At 39.3% G+C, this 21,435-nt stretch overlaps 1 protein-coding gene across 1 annotated transcript in view; it reads left to right on the top strand.

The window, feature by feature from the left end:
* Nucleotides 1-21,435, top strand: part of SLC17A7 (solute carrier family 17 member 7) — a 741,037-nt gene that overhangs the window by 345,363 nt on the left and 374,239 nt on the right. The window contains exon 3 of the mRNA XM_044059515.1: nt 8,529-8,647. Coding sequence (XP_043915450.1) covers nt 8,529-8,647 — 119 coding nt within the window. The remainder of the gene's footprint in view (nt 1-8,528; nt 8,648-21,435) is intronic.

Here is a 21,435-nt window from a genome sequence, read left to right as displayed (position 1 = left end):
GGGTATAATAGATAAACTCTCTTAATTAGGCATCGATCCATATGTTACCAGATGGATAGCAAACTGGCTCACTGATATAACCCACCTAATCAAAATAGGGGAAGCCACCTCAAGCAGTAGACCCGTAATGATGGGATACCCCATGGATTGGTCTTGGGGCATCTGTTATTTGGAATATACTTCTCTGAGGGCAGGCCAAAACCAGTAGGCTATGACTGACCAAGTTTGCAGATGACTGCAAGCTGGGCATGGTCATCAATTCCCCAAGTGATGTGGACGCCTTCCAAGAGGGTCTCAGCTAAATAAATGACTGGTGCCAGAGACATGGCCTCAAGCTGAATGCCAAAAAATGTGTCATCATCCCCTTCAGGGAGAGTGACGTCCCCACATATTATCATATTAATAACAATGTCCTATGCACAAATCAGTCATGAGGGATTTGGGCACCCAGGTTGATAGCAACCTGACTTTTGACCACCATGTTGTTTCTGTTGTACAGAAAGCTTTCTACATGGCCCACCTCATAAGTAATGGTATCTTATCCAGGGATAAGGAGGTCATAAAATCCCTGTATTCTTCCTTTATAAGGCCAATTACTGAGTACAATGTCCCCTTCGGCATGTACCTCACAAAGCACATGGCAGCAGCTGAAGAGACCACAGAGGTTCCTCACCAAGAGAGTCCAGGGCCTCTTACCTACACAGATAGGCTTAAAGCCCTGTCCCTCTACTCAGTTTCATGCAGACTCCTCAGAGGTGACCTCTGTCTGGCATACAAAGCCATCTCAGACCCCGCCTTGATGAGACTGCTGCATATCCGCAAGTCAAGCTCCACTCGAGTAACCTGCACGTGAACTCAACCTGGTCTATAACATCAATAGGACTTGATGGTGGGACAGATTTGTGTCCCAGAGATTCCCCCATATGTGGAATAGACTCTCTCTCCATGTCAATCAAAGCACCTCATTACCCTTTTTTAAGCGCTACCTGGATAAATGGATGGGAAACAGAAAATACACCCCTGGGATTCCACCTGTGTCCTTCCTGGACAGGGGCTTTGGGTGCTGACTTTTCTAAACATGAGCTAAACTCTTGGCTAGGCTTATAAGTCCCTCTGGGCCAATAGCCTAGTAACTTCTTATAATCCTCTGATCCTATGATCCATTCCTTATCACCCCTCTTTTAGATGATTCTATGTATTTCTAATTGCCTCTTTGTTTTGTAATTATTTGTTCTCTTTCTGTCACTTCTGTCCCTTACATCAGTTCTCTATATCATCCAACGATTTCATCACAGGTATTTCAATATGTTATTTTTGGCTGCATTGTTTACTTCACCTGTTATCTTCAGTAGGTTTGGGCAAAACGGTTGTCATAACTTGCATTCTGCAGCCTTAATTCATATTCCTGCAGCCTTGTTTTATATTTACTCTTTTAATAAATTTGTATTTCAAAATGTCTGCATTAAAGTGTGGATCATTTGAGTTTCTTTATTGTGTATAACTCAATCTTTTCTATAAAGTCATTCATCTCTGTTCTGGACCAGATTCCCCATCCATATAAAACAAAGTTCTTCCCCCTCCATACTCAAGCATAACTTGGATCTATAGATTGGAAATACAAATTTTACCACAGGACTGCCCTTGAACTACTAATGGACAAAGACAGCTCTTACATTTTTTATCCCATGGATGGGTCACCTCAAATTATCTATGGTATGATCCCAGTTATTTTAATTAGGGGTAATGTATATTTGTTGACCATGGGATGAGTAAGGCCAATGTTTAACCAAATAGGGTAGGTTTATTTGAGCACAATTAGAAAATTTGGCTAGGCTTAAAATGGTCCTCAAGGGTAGCTAGCTTAGTAAAAACCTATGAACCTATTAGAAAGAGGCTTTGCATCAGTGACCCTTTGTCAGATATCTTTTTCCCAACTCCAACACTTGGCCAATCAATCTGCATTTATGAAGGAGCATTATTGCTGTTGTTTCATGAAGTATTGTATATTTGTGTTCACTGAAGGTTCAGCAAGGAGTGAAGGCATCATATTTGGAAAAGAGATAATAATATGTTCATTTAAACCTACACATGCCGTTTATGTAGTGCAACTTAGAAGTGATACTTAGACCTAAGCATTATTTCTTGAAAATAATTTGCCTTCATAATTTCGTAAGTAGCATCTTTAGCAATACCTGAAGTTTAGCAAGAAATGGGAAGAAAGGCATGAGCTGAGACCACATTGCTTGTGAAGGTTTTTAAGCTTTGTTTATGATGAATTTCATAGGGAGTACACATTTTCTCAGGTAGATGTAAAATATACTCTTCTTGATCTAAGGGTGGATCTGTTCAACTGATGTGCCTATCATGTATCTCTAATAATTTTATTTGCTGCTCTTTAGTATTTTGTGTGATATGTGTTATATCCAAATATAGAGAGACATTGTGTAGTGCATTCAGAGCTGTCAAGGTATAACGAATTATTACCCCAGAAACTGCAAAACTGTTATGGAATGGTTTAACAAAATATCTGCCAGACTGAATCCACACTGTTATTTTTTAATATGAAAGACTTAGGTTCATAGGTTCATAGGTTCATACTAGGCTATCTGCCCGAGGGCATTTACAAGCCTAGCCCATAGTTTTGTGGCTCACGCCACCCCTTTAGTTTGGAGAAACTATGCCCCTTATTTTGCTGTGCCTCTGTCGAGCAGTGACACTGAGGTAACCCCTGGGGTGTATATGCGATCTCCCATCCATTGGTTAAGATTCCTCTTGAACAAGGCCAGCGAGGTGCTCTGCCTCACATATACCGGGATTTTGTTCCACAGCATAGGGAGTCTTTGGGTGATGAATCTATCCCTCCAGCACGTCCTATTAATAACCGTGTCGAGGTTTAAGTCTCTTGTGGCTCTGAGGGATCTAGATTTTTGAGATGAAGCATGTTCATCAAATCTGGGTTTGACATGGCCTTGTATGTCAGGCACAGGTCACCTCTGAGCAAGCGGTAAGCAACTGAATATAGCTGGAGTTCTTTCAGTCGGGCAGCATAAGACAGATTTTTGAGACCCTTTATCCTTTTGGTGAGGAACTTTTGTGGCCTCTCCAGCTGCTGCAAGTGTCGGGTCAGATACATTCCGAATGGGGCATTGTACTCAATCATTGGTTTGATGAGTGATGAGTATAGGGAGACTATGACCTCCCTTGATCTAGATGTGAATCCTTTCATGATAAGGTGGGCAATGTAGAAGGTCTTCCTAACTACTTTAGCAATATGAGTGTGGAATGAAAGGCTACTGTCAACCTGGGTCCCCAGGTCCCTGATAACTTCTTCTGTGATCAGTGGATTGCCACCTATATGGTAGCTTAACCTTGTTTTTCCCGAAGGGTATGACTATGCATTTCTTGGCATTTAACTTTAGGCCATGGCTCTGGCACCAGTTATCTGTTTCTGTGAGACCCTTCTGAAGGATATCTGTGTCAGATGTGTTTCGGCACCCAGTTTGCAGTCATCTGCAAACTTTGTCAGCCATAACCCTCCTGTGTTTGCTTGCACTTCAGAAAAGTAGATGCCAAACAAGAGTGGGCCCAGGACTGAGCCCTGTGGGACACCACTTGTGACAGGCTTTGAGTCTGACATGGCGCCAGCAACTCTGACCCTGTGGGTTCTATCACTCAGCCAGTTTGCAACCCATCTTGTAATGTATGGGTTTACATTTAAGTTGATGAGTTTTTCAATGATACCCGAGTGGGGTATTGTATCGAAAGCCTTCGCCAGGTCTAGGTAGGCTGTATGGACTGCCTTTCCTCGTCAATGGCCTTGGTGACTGTTTGAAAAAGTCAACCAAGTTTAAAAGGCATGATCCTTGACAAAGCCAAACTGGGTTGGATCCAAAGTCTGCAAATTCCGTATGTCTTTATTTATGAGATCCATTATGATCCTCTGCATGGCTTTGCAGATAAGGCTTGTCAAGCTAATGGGATGGTAATTTCCAGGGTCGGTGGAGGCGAAGTGGGACCACAGTCACTGTGCGCCACCCCTGAGCACGTATCCGGAGGTGAGACTAAGATTAAACAGCTGTCCTAACTGTGGGTTTAATTGAGTTCGTGGTGCACACAGCCGGGGACACCATCAGGTCCCATGGAAGCTGTGTTCTTTGCCTTGGAGAGAGCAGTTCTCACCTGGGTGTTAGCGATGTTTGGGGGGCTACAATCATTTGGTATAGATATCTCTCCTTTGGGGAGAAGTTTGCACTGAACCTGTCAGCCAGTATGTTGGCAATGTCTGTAGGATCAGTAATCTTCACATCATTTTGGACTAATTCTGAGCATATCTGGGAGTTTCCTCCTAGGTTTCTGACATAGCTAAAGAATGCCTTATGGTTGTCTTTAGAGTCCTTAGCTATTTTTCTCTCAAAATTAGCTTTGGATGATTTTATGAGAGCTCTTAGCTTTTTACTTATAGTGATCAGCGGTGTCTTTCCTTTTAAGGATTTTGTTCTATCTTGTAGTAGCTTTCTCCTTTTGTTGTAGAGTTTGTTTATGGCTGGGGTCCACCAGAGTGGACGCTTGCCTTTGGTGCAAAGAGTCTTTGTTTTGTTTGGGATTGCCTGATCCATGCAGCCCTGCAGGTGCTGGCAGAAGGCATTTGTAAGTGATTCAGCGGTTTGAGTAATGTTTAAAGGAGACCACACTAGTCTTAAGCAGTGTGAAGTCGGCTTTCGAGAAGTTCTTTACTGTGGTCTTTTTTATTTCAGGTGGGGGCGGGATAAGGACCTCCAGCGAGATTAGTTTGTGATCTGATCTCACCAGTGAGGGGTATACTGTTGAACATTGTGCTCCCATGTTCGTGATAATGAGATCAAGTATGTTTTCTCCTCTTGTGGGGATGGTGACTAGTTGTTCCATGGCATTTGAGTTTATGAATTCCAGGAACTTTTGGGCTAGAGTGTTTGGGCTTGAGTAGTGTTCCCAGTCTATATTAGGGTAGTTGAAGTCACCTAGTATGATGGTGTTTGGAGATACATTTATCCCCTGCAGTGTTTTCCGGAAGGCCATGTGAGGTTCCTGAGTTTGCGAGGGTGGCCTGTAACATGCTACAAATTGCAGAGCAGTCTTGCCTATGGTTAATTGCACCTGGATGGTTTCCGATGCATCGTGCATTGCCACCAATCTTGAGGTGTGGGTGTCCTTGATGAATATGGATACCCCCTCACCTTTCTTGGTATTGTCCGGATTTTGGGGCCGGAACGCATGATATGAGGTAAAACCTGATAGTGCTGGGGTGCTCTCAGGAGCCTTGAACCAGGTTTCTGTCACAGCACAGACATCGATGTTCTCCATACTGAGAAGGGCCTCGAGTGCATGCATCTTGAGGTTAAGACTTCTGGCACTGAGCAGCATTACCCTTAGTTTTTTTTCTTTGTTGTGTTCTAGGGTGGTAGGTTTAGAATTTGAGACTTGCCTTTGCCAAAATCCGGAATCCCAGGGGTGACAGGTGCAAGCCGTCCCTTGCGAAGCAGCGTGGCTTGTCCAGCATGTCATCCCAGGCAGACAGACATTGGATCCCCTTTGAATGACACCAGAGTTTAAGCCAATTGTTAAAACTGATCATCTTATCTCTGTATTGTGGCATCATTCTTGGTGAAGGTAGGATACTGCTCAAGGTCAGGGTCATACCTGCTTGGGCTACATAATCAGAGAGCTCCTCTATGTCTCTTTTCATGTAGTCCAAGGAGGTATGTCTTAGGTCGTTTACACCAGCGTGGACAATGATTGAGTCGTACTTGTACCTGCTGTTGAGAGACCTGAGTGTTATGTGGCGGATTCTAGCACCCGACAGGCAGCTTATTGTGACCTTTTCCTTACTCAGTCTGGTGAGCGGGACGTCAGTGTGTCTGACTATGGAGTCACCAATGACTAGTGTGTCTGGCATTGTGTTTGGCCTTAAGGGCTGTGACTGCTTGACACTCTGACTGTGTGGTCTATGTGTTGCAGGTGTTGTGTTCTGAGGTGGTAGTTGTTTGGGTGTCTGCTTTGGTGGCCTCTGCTGTTTTGGTAGATTTTGATCAGAGCCTAGTATGTCTTTGTGTGTTTATGTGTATGATTTGAGGTTGTGATGGTATTATGTGAGACTGGGTCTATAGTGTGTGTGGTTACCTTCTTCTCCTGTCTGGTCTTGCCAGTCCTATGTTGAGAGCTCAGCCTCCAGTTTGGCCGTATAGTTGCATCTCTCGCATGTATTTGTGTTTTGTGGGAGGAGGAGAGGGTTGTCTGTGTACATGAGGCAATTGTAACATTGCCTCAATATTCCCAGGTTCACCAGCTGAGCAGGAGAGGACATTAGCAACTGATCCCTCGACATGCTAGAAGGAATAGACGGAAAAACTTAAAAATGGTTTTGGGGAATGTGGGTGACCGAGAAATGGGGTTTGCTTTTTTGGGGTACTATCTGTAACAAGAGTGCTGTATCAAGGTGATAAGTACTGATACAGATAGAGAATAATCTACTTGGGAGTCAAGTAGAGATAATTTATAGTTATAGGATACACTAAATAGAACAGTAGTATACTTTGAGGAAGGTAGTTATAAGGGAAAATTTGAAGAGTGGAGAATAGTTTAAACCTGATTAACTATAGCAGGGCTGGAAAAGACAGGAAATGACCCAAAATGGCCAATAAACTACAAGTTACTGGTTTAAACCACTCCTCTGAGGACAAACAGGCAGCTCAGTACTCCCCACCCTCACTGGTGAGTAAAGAAACTTCCCCTTGACCAAACAAGGAAAATGGAGAAGCACAGGAACCAAGACAAAGTCCAGGGATCAGCAAAATCTGATCACTGGAACAAACTATTAGGAAAGTATGGAAAACAAGAGTATTTTTGTTGTTTTTTTCAAGTTTTTTAGGCAGAAAATACAATAAATGCTGTGTTTTTCGACTAATTGCTATCAAAAGCTAGTACACTTGAGTGTATTAGCCTGTTGTTTAACTTTTAAGCAAAACTTAAACAAGCAAGTGCAACAAACAATTCAAGCTATTAAAAACAGTGAAAACAGGTAATAACAGAATAAAACAGGCAGAAATAGTAGTCGAAAGGCTTAAAAAGTCGAAAATGCAGAAAAAAATACTTAGAATCTGGAAAGTTTGTCTTTTCTGGTCTCTGCTGCTCTAGGAACACTGCTGGACACCACGAGGAGCTGTGCTGAGTTCTCTATAGAGAATATTTCTTATATTAAAATAATGTCTGTTTTGCACAACATAAGTAGTATTGCACCATTATCTCAGCATAGTTTGCATTATCTGGAGATTAAGTTAATGTGTACAGTTATGTTCACATACACATAATCATTTAAGCAATGACATTGCAAAGGATGTAAGACTCTAAATGAATTATCAGTTTTTCTACTTTTTGTGAAGGCAGTAATCCCAATCCAGTGCAACTGAATCTGTAAGGGAATTTTTATTATAATTTAATATGACCATAACAATCATACATTACAGTACCATATACACCTCTGAGTACCATTGCTTCTTAGATTATAATATGCCATAAAAGCAGCGTTATACTTCATTAAAGGACTTCTGAATACGTTGTAGCAAGCCACGTCATATCACAATACAAAGCACTGCACCATATAATACCATTATAGCTACCTGAAGTGAAATATACAATTGCACTCAAACACACAATAACACGTGTATTGTTTGCAAATAACAATGTATGCCTTTCTGCAAAAAATAAAGTAGAACCATTTTAATGAGAAAATGTATTATAAAAAAATGAGTGTTTATGCTGATGTTGTTATTCTCAATGATACTTAAATACGTATTTGTCTTTGTGTAGTTATTTTTTACTTGTGTATTTTGTATCTTATTTGTTATTCTGCTGCCTCCTTATCTAGTGACATTTATATGTGGAAAATAAGCGCATACTTGGAAATAAATTTTTTGTCAAATGTTGGCATAACTGGAAAGCAGCACTATATTTACATACAAACAACTTATGCATACTCTTTCAGAAATTAATCATTTCAAAATGTGCAATATGTCAAACAGTGAAAATGGAGCAGACATTAAATAAGAGATCACAATCTTTCATGTTCTTAAATATTTCTCAAAATATAGTTCTAGATATATATTTCCTGTATAACAGGTAGCATCACTATTGTCTGGAATTTTAACTTTTTTGTAACATGCAGCACTGTTCATACATAAATTAAATTACTTTCTACTTTATACATTTTATGTAAGTGCAGCATCTATTCCAAATATCTCTGATAATAGTTTGCATCTTGTTTACAGTATCCAGGGTTGATGATCAAGGTATCAAAGAGGACTGTTTTATCTCTAAGACTCCCCAGTGATTCCTTATCATTACATTAAAACTCTTTGTCCATCTATAGTTTCTATATTTACTGATATGAAAATGTTTAAATATTACATTGTTAGATTATAAATATGCTAGAGTTCTGCTTAGATTACTTTAAAAATATGTGAGTTTTACAATTTCAGTCTTTGGTGTTATTTTAGAAGGCAGAATTCACCTGGGACCCGGAAACTGTTGGAATGATCCATGGTTCCTTTTTTTGGGGTTACATCGTCACGCAAATCCCCGGGGGATTCATATCACAGAAATTTGCAGCCAATAGGTAAGCTATTAAATTAGTAAATGAAAATGACCGAATACGTATTGATGCAGCATATGTACGATAAGTCATTTCCTGCTAATCCAAAGCTGTTGCTTTAATGAACTGCATGGTTTTAATATCTACTTTCTTTACTTTATACCTTTCAGAAATGTATAATAGAATTTGAACATGCACGTGTGATTCAGGAAAACAGCAGATTATTAAATTATTCCTTCACCACCATGACTAGCCCCTGTCCCATTTTTGACAAATTATTTCTCTGAGCTCCCAGCATAAGAAGATACCAGGAAAGGGGTTTGAGAGCCTGAGATCGTATCCATCATCCAGCAGAGGCTAGGATGATTTTGCATGCTAACACCTACTGTTATAATCTGAATGGGTGGTCAGTGCCCACTGTGCTAAAGACAGTTTGACTGTAATTGCAAAATACCATACATCTATGACGTCTGGCTTTAGTGGGCATAGACTCCTTGGTATGCTTACTCTCCAAGAGTTCCAAATCTGGAGAGCTGCATTACCTGCTCTTCCACCAGTTGGCAGTCATTCAGTAGTACTCTCTAATGCCCTTATGTCAGAACTGGTGCACCAGCATCTACTGCTCACTTCCATTCTTCCTTAGCTGGCTTCTTTAATACTCAGTCCATTATATCAAACCTGAGTCACCCAAGGCAGACAGGTCTTTTTTCCTATATGGCATTTATCTGGCAAAAAAGAACTATTTAACCATTCTGAGGAAGGAGCAGGTTTAGTTGTTGGCTGTTAAATTAAGACCAAAGAAAAGTAGAAGTGCCACTGTGAATAAACTCCTTAAGCAGAAACAGAAAAACATCTCCAGAACCTAAAGCAAAAGGAGAGACATGGCAGAAGTAAAAGCAATCATTTTATTATTGGGGTAGCGCTTTCACACCTGATACTGGTGCTTGTTCAGACCATCAGATTTAAAACACAAGACTTTAAATACAAAATAGAATTAAAATGAATTAACTCATACAGCATCAATATAGAGAGTCATCCTATCACAATAATAATGTAAGAGGTTGTGTGCGTTGTCACATGACTGTAAAACAATAATTGAAGCTCTAAAATATATATAAAAGCAAATTAGTCACATACTATAGTAAACCATTCATATCAATCTAAATATACAGAGTTTATATGACTAACTGAAACATTACTGTCATAATGGACAACATGCAATTTAACTATCCACCTAACCTCATGTTCTTCCGTAGTAGTATTATGGCTGAATCTGTATTTAAAAGCATGTCCATTATGACAGTAATGTTTTCGTTAGTCATGCAAACTCTGTATATTTATAGTATGTGACTATTTAATTTGTTTTTTATATATACTTTTGAGCTTGAGTTATTCCACGTTTTGCAGTCATGTGACAATGTACACACTCTTACACTGTCATTGTAATAGGCTGACTCTCTATGTCGATGTTCTATGAGTTAATTAGTTTTAATTGTATTTTGTATTTAAAATCTTGTGTTTTAAATCTGATGGTCTGAACAAGCACCAGTATCAGGTGCAAAAGCGCTAACCCAAAAATAAAATGATTGCTTTTACTTCTGCATTGTCTCCTTTTGCTTTAGTTTTTGTAGATGCTAAATTAAGACTACAAAACTATGGAACATAGACATTTTATTTAGGAATACTTATCTCTGTAACGTTATTCCTCTTCTCTTTTCTGTACAGTAGGACTCTAGTAATATCACTAAGATGCCATCATGTCTTTTATTGTTTCGGTGATCTTCTGCACTGTTTAACATGGTTAAAGAATGCTTTATATATTACATGGGCAGAGAACCTACAACTGATGTGGTGAGATGGTTAGATGCTTTATATATAGATGGTTAAGTTAGATGCTTTATATATTACATGGGCAGAGAACCTACAACTGATGTGGGGAGATGGTTAGATGCTTTATATATTACATGGGCAGAGAACCTACAACTGATGTGGGGAGATGGTTAGATGCTTTATATATTACATGGGCAGAGAACCTACAACTGATTTGGTGAGATGGTTAGATGAGACTATGGGGAAGTAGCAGTAATTGTAAGTATTTCAGGTGGCCAATGAGAAGCATTGTTGTTGAAATGTCTTTATGCAAGTATCTCCAGTCAGTCATCTTTATATGTGCTTTTATCACAGTTTTTTTTAGTGCTGTCTAGTGAAATCCTAATGACCTTACCAACAAAATGGAGAGACGGTGCTATTCTCAATGCTAAAAGAATGTAATGTGGTATGTAAAATATCTTGCCTAACCTTATTATTCCAAAAAGTTACACGATGACCAAGGTTAACTTACATCTTCACAGCTGAGGATTTTTATAGAGATCTCTGTTGTTCCAGCACTAATCACTGTCCACCTTGCCATGTTTATTGCTAACTTTACAAAGTATTAAAATATTAACAAAGATAGTCCCATGAGTGCTCACACACACATACACACATGTCCATATGCATGCAAACATATGTACACACATGCAAAGCCATGCACAAGTGCATGCATGTGTACACATGCACACACACACACACACACACACACACACACACACACACACACACACACACACACACACACACACACACACACACACTCTCAAAAAATACAAAAACACAAGCAATAAATCATAGGAGAGAGAGTCTGTCACTGTGCAATGACATCACTTGTTAAATGGATCAAAACATAAGCTGCAGCCATGTATTTTCATCTCTTAGGAGTAATGTTTTTTTTAAACATTAAGACCTGATGGGGTGAAAGTTACAGTAGAATTTATTCCCATTTGATAAAGACCGGCAGTATAGGGAAAAGCCGAAGATCAGGTGAGTCAAATTCTCAGCATTGGAGGAATAAATCCAAGGAATGACTCCCTTTTCTGTCCAATATGCTTCCTATTATACCATTTGCAATTGCATTTCTGCTTATTTTACCCTTGAAATGCTATGATGATTGAAACTAGAACATCTTGAGTTAGTAACAGGCATGGATAATGCAAAATAAATTGGGATTTTTAAGGATGTATTTATTACTGATCAGTTAGGAATAATTGATTGACAGTCAGTTGAGATATAATTAATCTAACCTAAATGGTCTAAATATTTGATTAGTTCCATGTTCAAGTGGGCAGTAGTCTCAAGGTTTTACCAGACAACAAACAATTGATCATAGTATGCTCTGATGGTTGACAAGCTCCCACAGAATAGTGATGACTTGCCAACAGTGATTACATCAAATCTAAAAATGCATTGAAACCCTAATATTAAAAACACTTTCAGAAAACAAACTAAATTTTTTTGCTGCCACAAGCATCCTTGCACAGCCCAGTATGGAAGACACCAACCTCATCCTAAAAAATGTGCATATTATTTTCCACTGTTATCCAACAGTAGGGAAGAGGGAAAAGCCACATTTGCTGGAAACAGTTTTGGCAATTTTTATTTCAATTCAGTGGGAATTGTCCCAACCCCATTTCATCCGATGTTTCTATATACTAACTCCAAGACCATGCAAACTCAGAGAAAAGGGAACATCTTACCTTCTGTCTGTTTTTGGAATCCTGTGAACCACAAACACATATCATGCAACCTGGCCAATGTTGGTGCATTGAAAAATCAAAAAATGAAAACAACAATCTTCCTGTTTCAGTGTTTCAAATTATGATGCAACAGGTAATAACAAAAACAGAGATCTACTACTACTATTACTATAGTTATAATGTTAGAAAAAGAAAAGAAATAAAAAGCATTGTTTCCTTACATGTGTCAGATATGGCAGTGATAGGGATAAGGAAGGCCTCTAACTGATTTCAGGCTAGAAGGATCTGAGAGGCAGAATGAAGCTGAATTGATCCCTATATCCTATAAATTAATTGAAGTGGATGAGGTATTGTTGACTCTTTCCTGGCTGACTTTCAAAAAGAAAATTTGCAGTTGTCTGTCATTTAAGCTCTACTGAAAAAGCTCATTCAGACTCTGCCACAGATTGCTGTGAGGGAAAGGTTAGTTTGTTTTTGCTTTCTTGCATTTCGTATTGTTTCATTGCCTTCTTCTGAATGTGGTGCATTTTCTTTACACTGTGTTTTATCTGTATTCTGCTTTTAATCACATACTTAAACTAGAAAAGAGACCACAACTGTGTCTCTTGTAAGTCACATAGAAATTAAATTTTCCCTCATCCTCCTCTCCTGGTGCTGTTGTGTTTTTAAACTTAAGTGCCTTTCTAGTGGCCTGCCCTTTATGTTAATTTTAACACAGAACTCCTTCCCTCTCTTCTTTTACTGGCTACAGTGAGTAAGAACAAAATTATCCTTTTGTGAAATCACTCCCCTTCTGCTATTTAAAATTATTGGCCATCCCACTGTATTCCATAGAACCAGAATGCAAAGTGCCCACCCCTTCCAATCTATATTGCACTTTTAAAATTAGTGGATCTCCTCTTAGACTGCTAAAGCTTGAGTTAATCTCTCTCTCTTTCATCTCTAACTACTTAGTGTACACTGCATCTCAGGATATTAACACATTTTTTTTCCATCTTACCTTTAAAATCTGCAGCATCTATTCCAAGACCACCAATTATTGTAGAGCCAACATTCTGCTTCTCAGTAGTCATCTTAGGAACAGTGCTTCTATTTTGCCTCTGGTGAGAGAAGGAGCATAGGAACATTATTTCCTGCAGACTGTTGATCACCAGAAAGCCAGATACAGTAAACTCTCAGTTAACTGGCATCCATGGGGATTGGTGGATGCTGGATAACTGTAGTTTCTGGTTGCTTGAGAATTACTGTTAAATATATGCTTGACTAATACTCCAGAGAGATAATGTATTCCTATCTTCCTCTTTAAAACTCTAAAATTCTAAAAACATAAGGTGTGTTTCTACGGGGCGGTGGGGTGGGGGGAGGGGGGCAGAAAGTGCAACACATGAAAATTGCACTGTATTTCTTTGATTTTTTTTTTTTTTTGTTGGTTGCTTCAGCCTACTGGTTGCTTGAGAGCTGGTTAACTGAGAGGTTACTGTAACTGCTTCAGAGGTGCCAGCTAGGAATTTGTGCTTATATTTTGTTCCTGGTGAGAGTAAAAGCAAAGGACATTAATTCCCAACTATTTCTGATTGAGAACTGAGTGTCTGTGCTGGACCTTTCTGATTAGCCATGTTGCTTTTCAAGGTATCTTACCAGGAAATGACTACAATAAGCCTACATACATAGCCGGCCTTAAGCATAGGTCAACTAGGCAGCCACCTAGGGCGCCGCCCTAGCAGAAGCGCTTTACAAGTATTTGTTTGTTCTAGGTGGACCAGGATGGGGCACCAGGTGGTATGGTGGTGGGGGACCCTGGACCCCTTTTACCTAGGGCACCAGTTGACCTAAGGTCGCTCCTGGCTACATAGCCTGCATTATCTGGTACAATAATTTTAATCACCAAAGAACCTGTGACCTGCTCTTCATCTTGGGATTTGTGCTACTGTTTTTCTTCTTGTGGCAGAAAAAAACAAATGAGCATTGTACTGCAGCAGCATGAAGCTGTGGTGAGATCAACCCTAATAGGCAGTAGCCAATCAAGAAAATCTCCTCTAGTCATCATTATTAAGAAAGCTAATTCTTTCTTTTCAATAAGTACTGCTTGATTAGCTGCTGTGTAACCTAACTCCAGAATATCTCCCTAAATACTTCATCCATAAATCATCACGGTCTACTCAAGTACTTGGCAGTGCTCTGTATAGATGAAGACACCTTGAGCTGACATTTTTCCTGTAAATCACCCTTAAAATTTCAACAATACCTAGTTGCACACAGGGCAACTAGTTTGCAGTGACAAGCACTGTCCTTAGAGTTGAAAACCAGAGACTCCTGATATTATTTTATATTCTCACTGCAACTGTCTAATCAATAAAAATTGGTCTGTTGCTATTGATATGAATGTTTCCAGTATTTACCAGCTTGGTGTATATGGACATCATGAGGCAATGTAGAAATTGCCTCATGTTTACTGACAAGCAGCTAATTCTCAAATAAATTGATAAGGTATGTGAGAGATATTTTACAAAATGCCATTGGAGTCAAAACTCTCAGGTAAAAGGACTCCTAATGTCAGTAAGGTTGTCAGTAATATACATGCTGCACCCATCACACACAATTCCAAGAAGCCATATAGACCCTATGATGCCCTTCCTCTGGGCCAGTAATTAAGGAGTCCCAATGCTCACCACAGACACCAGTGAGGGATGTTCACTGCACCAAAAATAGATATGTACAGTATTTTCAGATGCAGATCTCTGCACCAAGCATTATTTATCTTAAGGGCATACAAGGAACACACTCAGTCCAGGGGCTGGGGTTTTCTCTCTCTCTCCAGGCCCCCAGTAAGACTCCACACTGATGCAGCTATAGAGTACAGTCCTCAACCGAGTGTTCCAAGCCAAATCCTTCACCACGATCTCTGTGAAACCAGTGCTCTGTGTCCCTGCTCCAAGTAGCTGACACACGCAAACACTCCTTGAGATTTGATTTCACACACACTCACACACACACACACACACACACACACACACACACACACACACACACACACACACACACACACACACACACACACACACACACACACACACACACACCTAGGAAAGGCTGGCACAGATTTACCAGTTATGTCCAGACTATAAAGTAGATACTGCCACCCAAACAGTCCAAAGCCAGCTACTCTAAAGATTTTACAAGGGTACCCAATTATAGTGAGTAAAATTAATACTAATACAAATGGTAGTGTTTGCCAATGCATCAAGGCTTTGAGGAGTGGCCATATAGTAAACCAAATAAATATAAGCACTCTTAAGGGTTAAAATATTCTCTAAAAGACCAGCCACAGTGAAAAGTTTAAATATATTTAGTAATAAATAATAAAAGGACAATTAAATACTAAATGTCTATTTATAATACACACCAGCGTTTCAATCACAGGAAATATTAAAAATAACGCAGATGGAAAGATTCACACAGATACAGAAAAGAGTACTTGACTAATCTCACTATACTTCCAGACTTATCTAAAGAATTACTATTCCCTGGTTACTTACTAAAGCAAGGCAAGATGAAGTGGGTGAGTTGTCTTCCTTCTTGGTCAGATTTCAAAAACAGACTGCCCTGAGACTTCTGTCTCATCTAGTATTAAAACATCATTTTAGTGCTGGATTACAGAATGCCATCACATACAAGTGGTCATCTGACTCTGGTTCCCATACTATCCCCCTTTACTAGAAACTGAACCAGAATCTAGCACATAGGTATTACCATAGAGCTTTACTGTGATATGTTATAGCATCTGGAAGCTATAAAACCATTTCAAAAATTCCACCCTTCCAGGCTAGCAATTAGTTCACCACTAGGGACAATACATTAGGGTTCCTAGTCCTGGTTTTCACAGACATTTCATCTCTGGCTGCAGTCATATCTGTAGGATACCATTTTTATGGTCTAAACCAGGTAATTTAATTTCAGACTATTTTTCAGTTAGCTGGACTGAGATTAATCTGTTCTCTTCCAATATCACCTGCTACAATATATTCATTTCAACAGTTACAACGCAGTCTGACATACATATGTATTTCTTTACCATTTTTAACACAAGCAGCTTTACAAATACATTTTAAACACAAGAATCTGTACAAATCAGTTTGATATACAAATGACATATAAATTCTTTACACAACTCCAGCTAACTATGCTGGCAAATGTTGAACATCTGTGCAACATTGCATTGCTGGCAATACCTTACATCATTACATCTCTCCCCCCTTTGAAGAATCAAGCTAGTTTTTTAGGAGACCCTTGAGAGACATGGCATGAGGGACATGAGCCAGTCTAGAAACTCATTAACCTATACCCTGTATTAACAGCTCATCTGCATTGGCATTGCTGACCCCAGTCCTGGTAGTAGGTTTCCCCATGAACATGTCCCCAAACTCTATTTGGATTTCTTACACCTGGGTAGGGGGTAGCCACTGGGGCATTGCTACCCCTTCCACTGATGTGTCAGTCCAAGCCTTACTGAGGATATCAGTCAGCAGATCCCTCTGAGACTCCTTCTGACATCCACTGCAAATACTCAGCACCAGGGCCTCCCTATCATGGTAAGGCTTCATCATGTTAACATGGTACAAAATCTGTGCCCCTGACTCCTGCCTAGCAGGTTTAACATGTAGTTAAAATCACTGACCTTCCTTACCACTTTGAAGGGTCCCTCCCAAACTGTCTGCAGCTTATTGTGTCTGACAGGAATGAGCACCATACCCTGCTGTCCCACAGCATACTCTAGGGCTTGAACATTCGTATCATACCAGACCCTTTTCTGCTGTTGGACTCTTGCCAGGTTCTTCTGGGCCAAGCCCATGAACTCCCTAAGCCTTGTCTTGAGGTTTTGGTCATATGCCACAACAGAGTCCTATTGGGATTCACACTCACCCTCCCACTCATCACAAATCAAATCTAAAGACCCCCTCACCCTATGCCCATACAGCAAATCAAGGAGTGAAAAACTTTAAGATTTGATATTTACATCTACCCACACACACACACACACACACACACACACACACACACACACACACACACACACACACACGCGCGCGCACACACACACACACACACACACACACACACACACACACACACACACACACACACACATGGGAAAGGCTGGCACAGGTTTACAGTTATGCCCAGATTATAAGGTAAGTACTGCCACCAGAACACTTCAAAGCCAGCTACCCTAAGGATCTTACAAGGGTACCCAATTATACTGAGTAAAAGTAATAATAATTCAAATGGTAGTGTTTGACCAATGCAGTAAGGCTCTGAGGAGTGGCTGCAATGTCACCAAATAAATATAAGTACTCTCAAGGGTTAAAATATCCTCTAAAAGACCAGCCACAATGAAAAGTTTAAATATATTTAATAATACATAATAAAAGGATATGAAAATATTAAATATCTATTTACAATAAACACCAGAGTTTCAATCAAAAGAAATATTAAAACTAACTCAGATGGATAGATTCACACAGATACAGAAAAAGAGTGCTTAACTAATCTCACTATGTTTTCCTGACTGATCTAAAGAATTACGATTCCCTGATTCTTTACTAAAACAAGGCAAGATGAAGTTGGTGAGTGGTCCTCCTTCTTGTTCAGGTTTTAAAAATAGACTGCCTTAAGACTTCAGTCTCATCTAATATTAAAACATAATTTCAGTGCTGGATTACAGAATGGGATCACATACATCTAGTCATCTGACTCTGATTACCGCAATACCCCCCTTTTCTATATATTGTACCAGAATCTAGCACATAGGTGTTACCATATACACAGCTCTACTCAATGACAAATTCAGCTCCAACTTTAGCAATCTCCTTTCTCAGCCTCCCCTTAAGAAATACCATGAAATGCAACTTACCCTACTATCAGTAGTGAAAAGGTCTCTAATGTTCTCTCTCTAAGGCTAAGAACACTGCATTAATGGGCCCAGATGATATCCCAGGATACCTTCTAAATAGCATGAAACATGACCTATCATGACCTCTGGAATTGCTGTTTAACTGTTTAACTGCTGCCTCCAAACAGGTTTTGTGTCCCATTATAGAAGTTCATAGAAGTTTATAGAAGTTAATGGACAATAGAAGCAGTCATTTCTCTGCACAAAGATGGGCCATCTGCAGACCCTGGAAACTACAGACTCATAAGTCTTACAAGTTTCATATGCAAAACCATGGAAAGAATGATCATGGAAATAATCAGTAATGGCATAAGAAACCTCATGACACTGGACCCAAACCAATATGGTTTTGTCAAGGGCAGATCTTGACTTCTCAGCCTGGTGGACTTCTTTGAGAAGGTCAACAAAGCAATGGATGAGACCATAATGGTTCACATTCCCTACTTTGACCTGGCTAAGGCATTTGACACAATACCCCACCTGGGCATTGTTGACAAACTCAAGAGGTTAGGTATAAACCCTTATGTTACCCAGTGGATAGCAACCTGGCTCACAGACAGGACCCAAGAAGTTAGAACCGGGGAGGCTACCACTAGAAAGAGGAGAGTCACAAGTGGAGTCACTCAGGGATCAGTCCTGCGAATGCTCCTTTCTAGTATTTACTTTTGTGAAGCCAAGGCCAATGTGAAGGGCCTCTAGCAGACAAAATTTGCAGATGATTGTAAAATAGGAGCAATCATATAATCTCTCTTGACACACATGTTCTCCAGGATGTGCTGACACAAACAAATAACTTATTTGGGTCAGAGCCATGGATTAAAACTAAATGTCAAGAAATGCATAATAGTATCCTTTGGGAAGACAGCCAACCCTGATAACTATTATATTGGCAAAACACCATTTTTGCTGTTGTTTTAACTAAGGATCTTCATCCTTCTTTTTTTAAAACACCTTCAATGAATTATTGTTTGTGACATAGGCACATTTACATCTATATAAACATGATCAAACTGTATTAACAAGTTAAAATTAACAAACATGCTTCACATATATTGCTACATATCATCATATAGCCTAAGGAACATTACATAAATTATTCAATTCCTGCCCTTTTTTAAACAAGAAACATCTTTATTAAACCACCTAGCAGTCAAGGACTTGGGGACTCATATTGACAGCAGTCTAGCTTTTGACCATCTTGTGTCTACAACAGTGAAGAAAACATTTTATGTTGTACAACTTATAAACAAAGGTATGGCATCTAGGTACAAGGATGTCATTGTTCCACTGTATTAAGCATTTATCAGACCTATCATTGGGTAATGCCTCCTTTGGTATGCATCTAACCAGGCACATCCATCAACTGGAAACCCCACAGAAGTTCATCACTAAATGGATACAAGGCATAAGTAACATGTCCTGTGCAGACAGCCTCAAGGCTCTATCCATGTACTCTGTCTCCTACAGTCTGTTGAGGGGAGATCTTTGCTAGCATACAAAGCATTGTCAGACCCCATCCTGATGAATCTCCTGCATATCCACAAAACAAACAACACCAGGATTACTCATTCTAAAGATTTAAATCTTGCCTCTGATATCAATAGGGCCTGATGGAGAGACATGTAATCATCTCAGAGATTACTCCTTCTCTGGAACAGGTTTCCTATCTATGTGAAGCAGAGTTCCTCTCTAACCTAAATGAAGTGAAGTGTAGAATGATTGAATGGGGAACAGGAAATTCATCCCTGGTTTGGCACTTATATCTCTAATGGGCACAGGCAGCCTGTAAATGCTTCATCTCCCAAGCTCCTGCTTACACTTATCAAGGGTGCCAGAACTTGTTAGAGATTTGGGATGCATAGTTAGGCTTAGAAAGGTCCTTGTGGTCATTAGCCTAGTACACACCTATGAAACCTACTAAGGATTCCCATTTAAAAAGACATAATATGTAGTTGCTCTTCTGTCTCATGTTGCAGACACATCACTTGTTAAGGTGTACCTCCTGCATTCCTTTAGACATTTAAATGACAGTAACTGCCAACATGAATAGTCATCTATCACATTTTAGCTTTATATTATGTTGCAGACTTCAGATTTAACAAGACCTCTCTAGCAATGCAGTTTTAACTTGGTACTATCTATTGGCTTGTCATTACTTGATGTCATCCTGTGGGAATAGTAAAATGTAATTCATGGGAATTAATAAATAAAACAAGGCTTACAGAGATGCATTTTATTGGAGTTTCATATGTTTATGTAGTTAATATGAATCCCAAAAGACAACCGATGACAGAAAATAAATGTGCTTTCTGTGAAATGATTGGATAAATGTTCTAGGAGGCAATACCGAAAGATTTACTACAGATAGAACATACTTTTATCATTACATATTCATTCTCCTCTTTTTCCATTCAGGAATGTAGACCTGGTGACTTTTACTCATGTCTGTAACTGTAGTATAAATAATTCCTTTCTCTGTTGGAGGTAGAATGTAGGACCTACTGGCAGGAACTTTTATTTGCAGCACCTATACAAATACTTTTCAATTATTCTCTTCTCTTTTGCAGGTAAATATATGCCAGAATAGTTTTCTGCTTTTGTTATACATGCAGAATTGTTGTCCTGCTTTTATTCAATACTTTATATGATTTTATGACTTTATTCTCCAAGGCTATGCCTGAAATAGGTCTAGGACAATCAGTGTTCAGCTACTACCTTAGTAAACAATGTTAAATTAAAAAAAAAAAAAACAGATCTGTTGATTTGAAGCTAATAACTTTTTCGGCAGTTTTTGACACAATCACATTTTACCAAAGCGCACCTTATTGCTGTTATAGAAAACCACCCATGCATTTGCTGCTGTTGAGTTATATCTGAATGATATAGTGACCCTATGATCAGTCATCCCTACACTATCCATAGAGTTTACTACAACTAGGTAACAGAAATATATTGACAGGCCTATGTTGCATCAGTCATACACCAGATGCACATCTGTAAATAATTTTGAGTTAACAATCTACTTACCACATTTTTTTTGATGTGGAAGTAAACTGGAGTACCACAGAAAATCAAGCCATTTGAAAAACAGCCAAAGATAGCTCACCTGCACACAAAGTGCAGTAAGTAACAAAAAGCACTGGACGTTTCAACGACTGGAATACTTTTAATAAATCAATTCAACACAAACAAATAAAACAAAAAAGCTTTCAAGTCCTGTTCTTTCTCAGTGCATCTAGTAATCCTAGGAAATCACAGCAATTTAGATCCATTATCAACCAATAAAAGTC

The sequence above is a fragment of the Protopterus annectens genome, chromosome 17.part0 (genome assembly GCF_019279795.1).
Source record: "Protopterus annectens isolate FY-2018-M chromosome 17.part0, PAN1.0, whole genome shotgun sequence".
Lineage (NCBI taxonomy): Eukaryota > Metazoa > Chordata > Ceratodontiformes > Protopteridae > Protopterus > Protopterus annectens.
The sequence above is the reverse complement of the archived record's forward strand: the minus strand, read 5'-3'. Positions and strand labels throughout refer to the sequence as shown.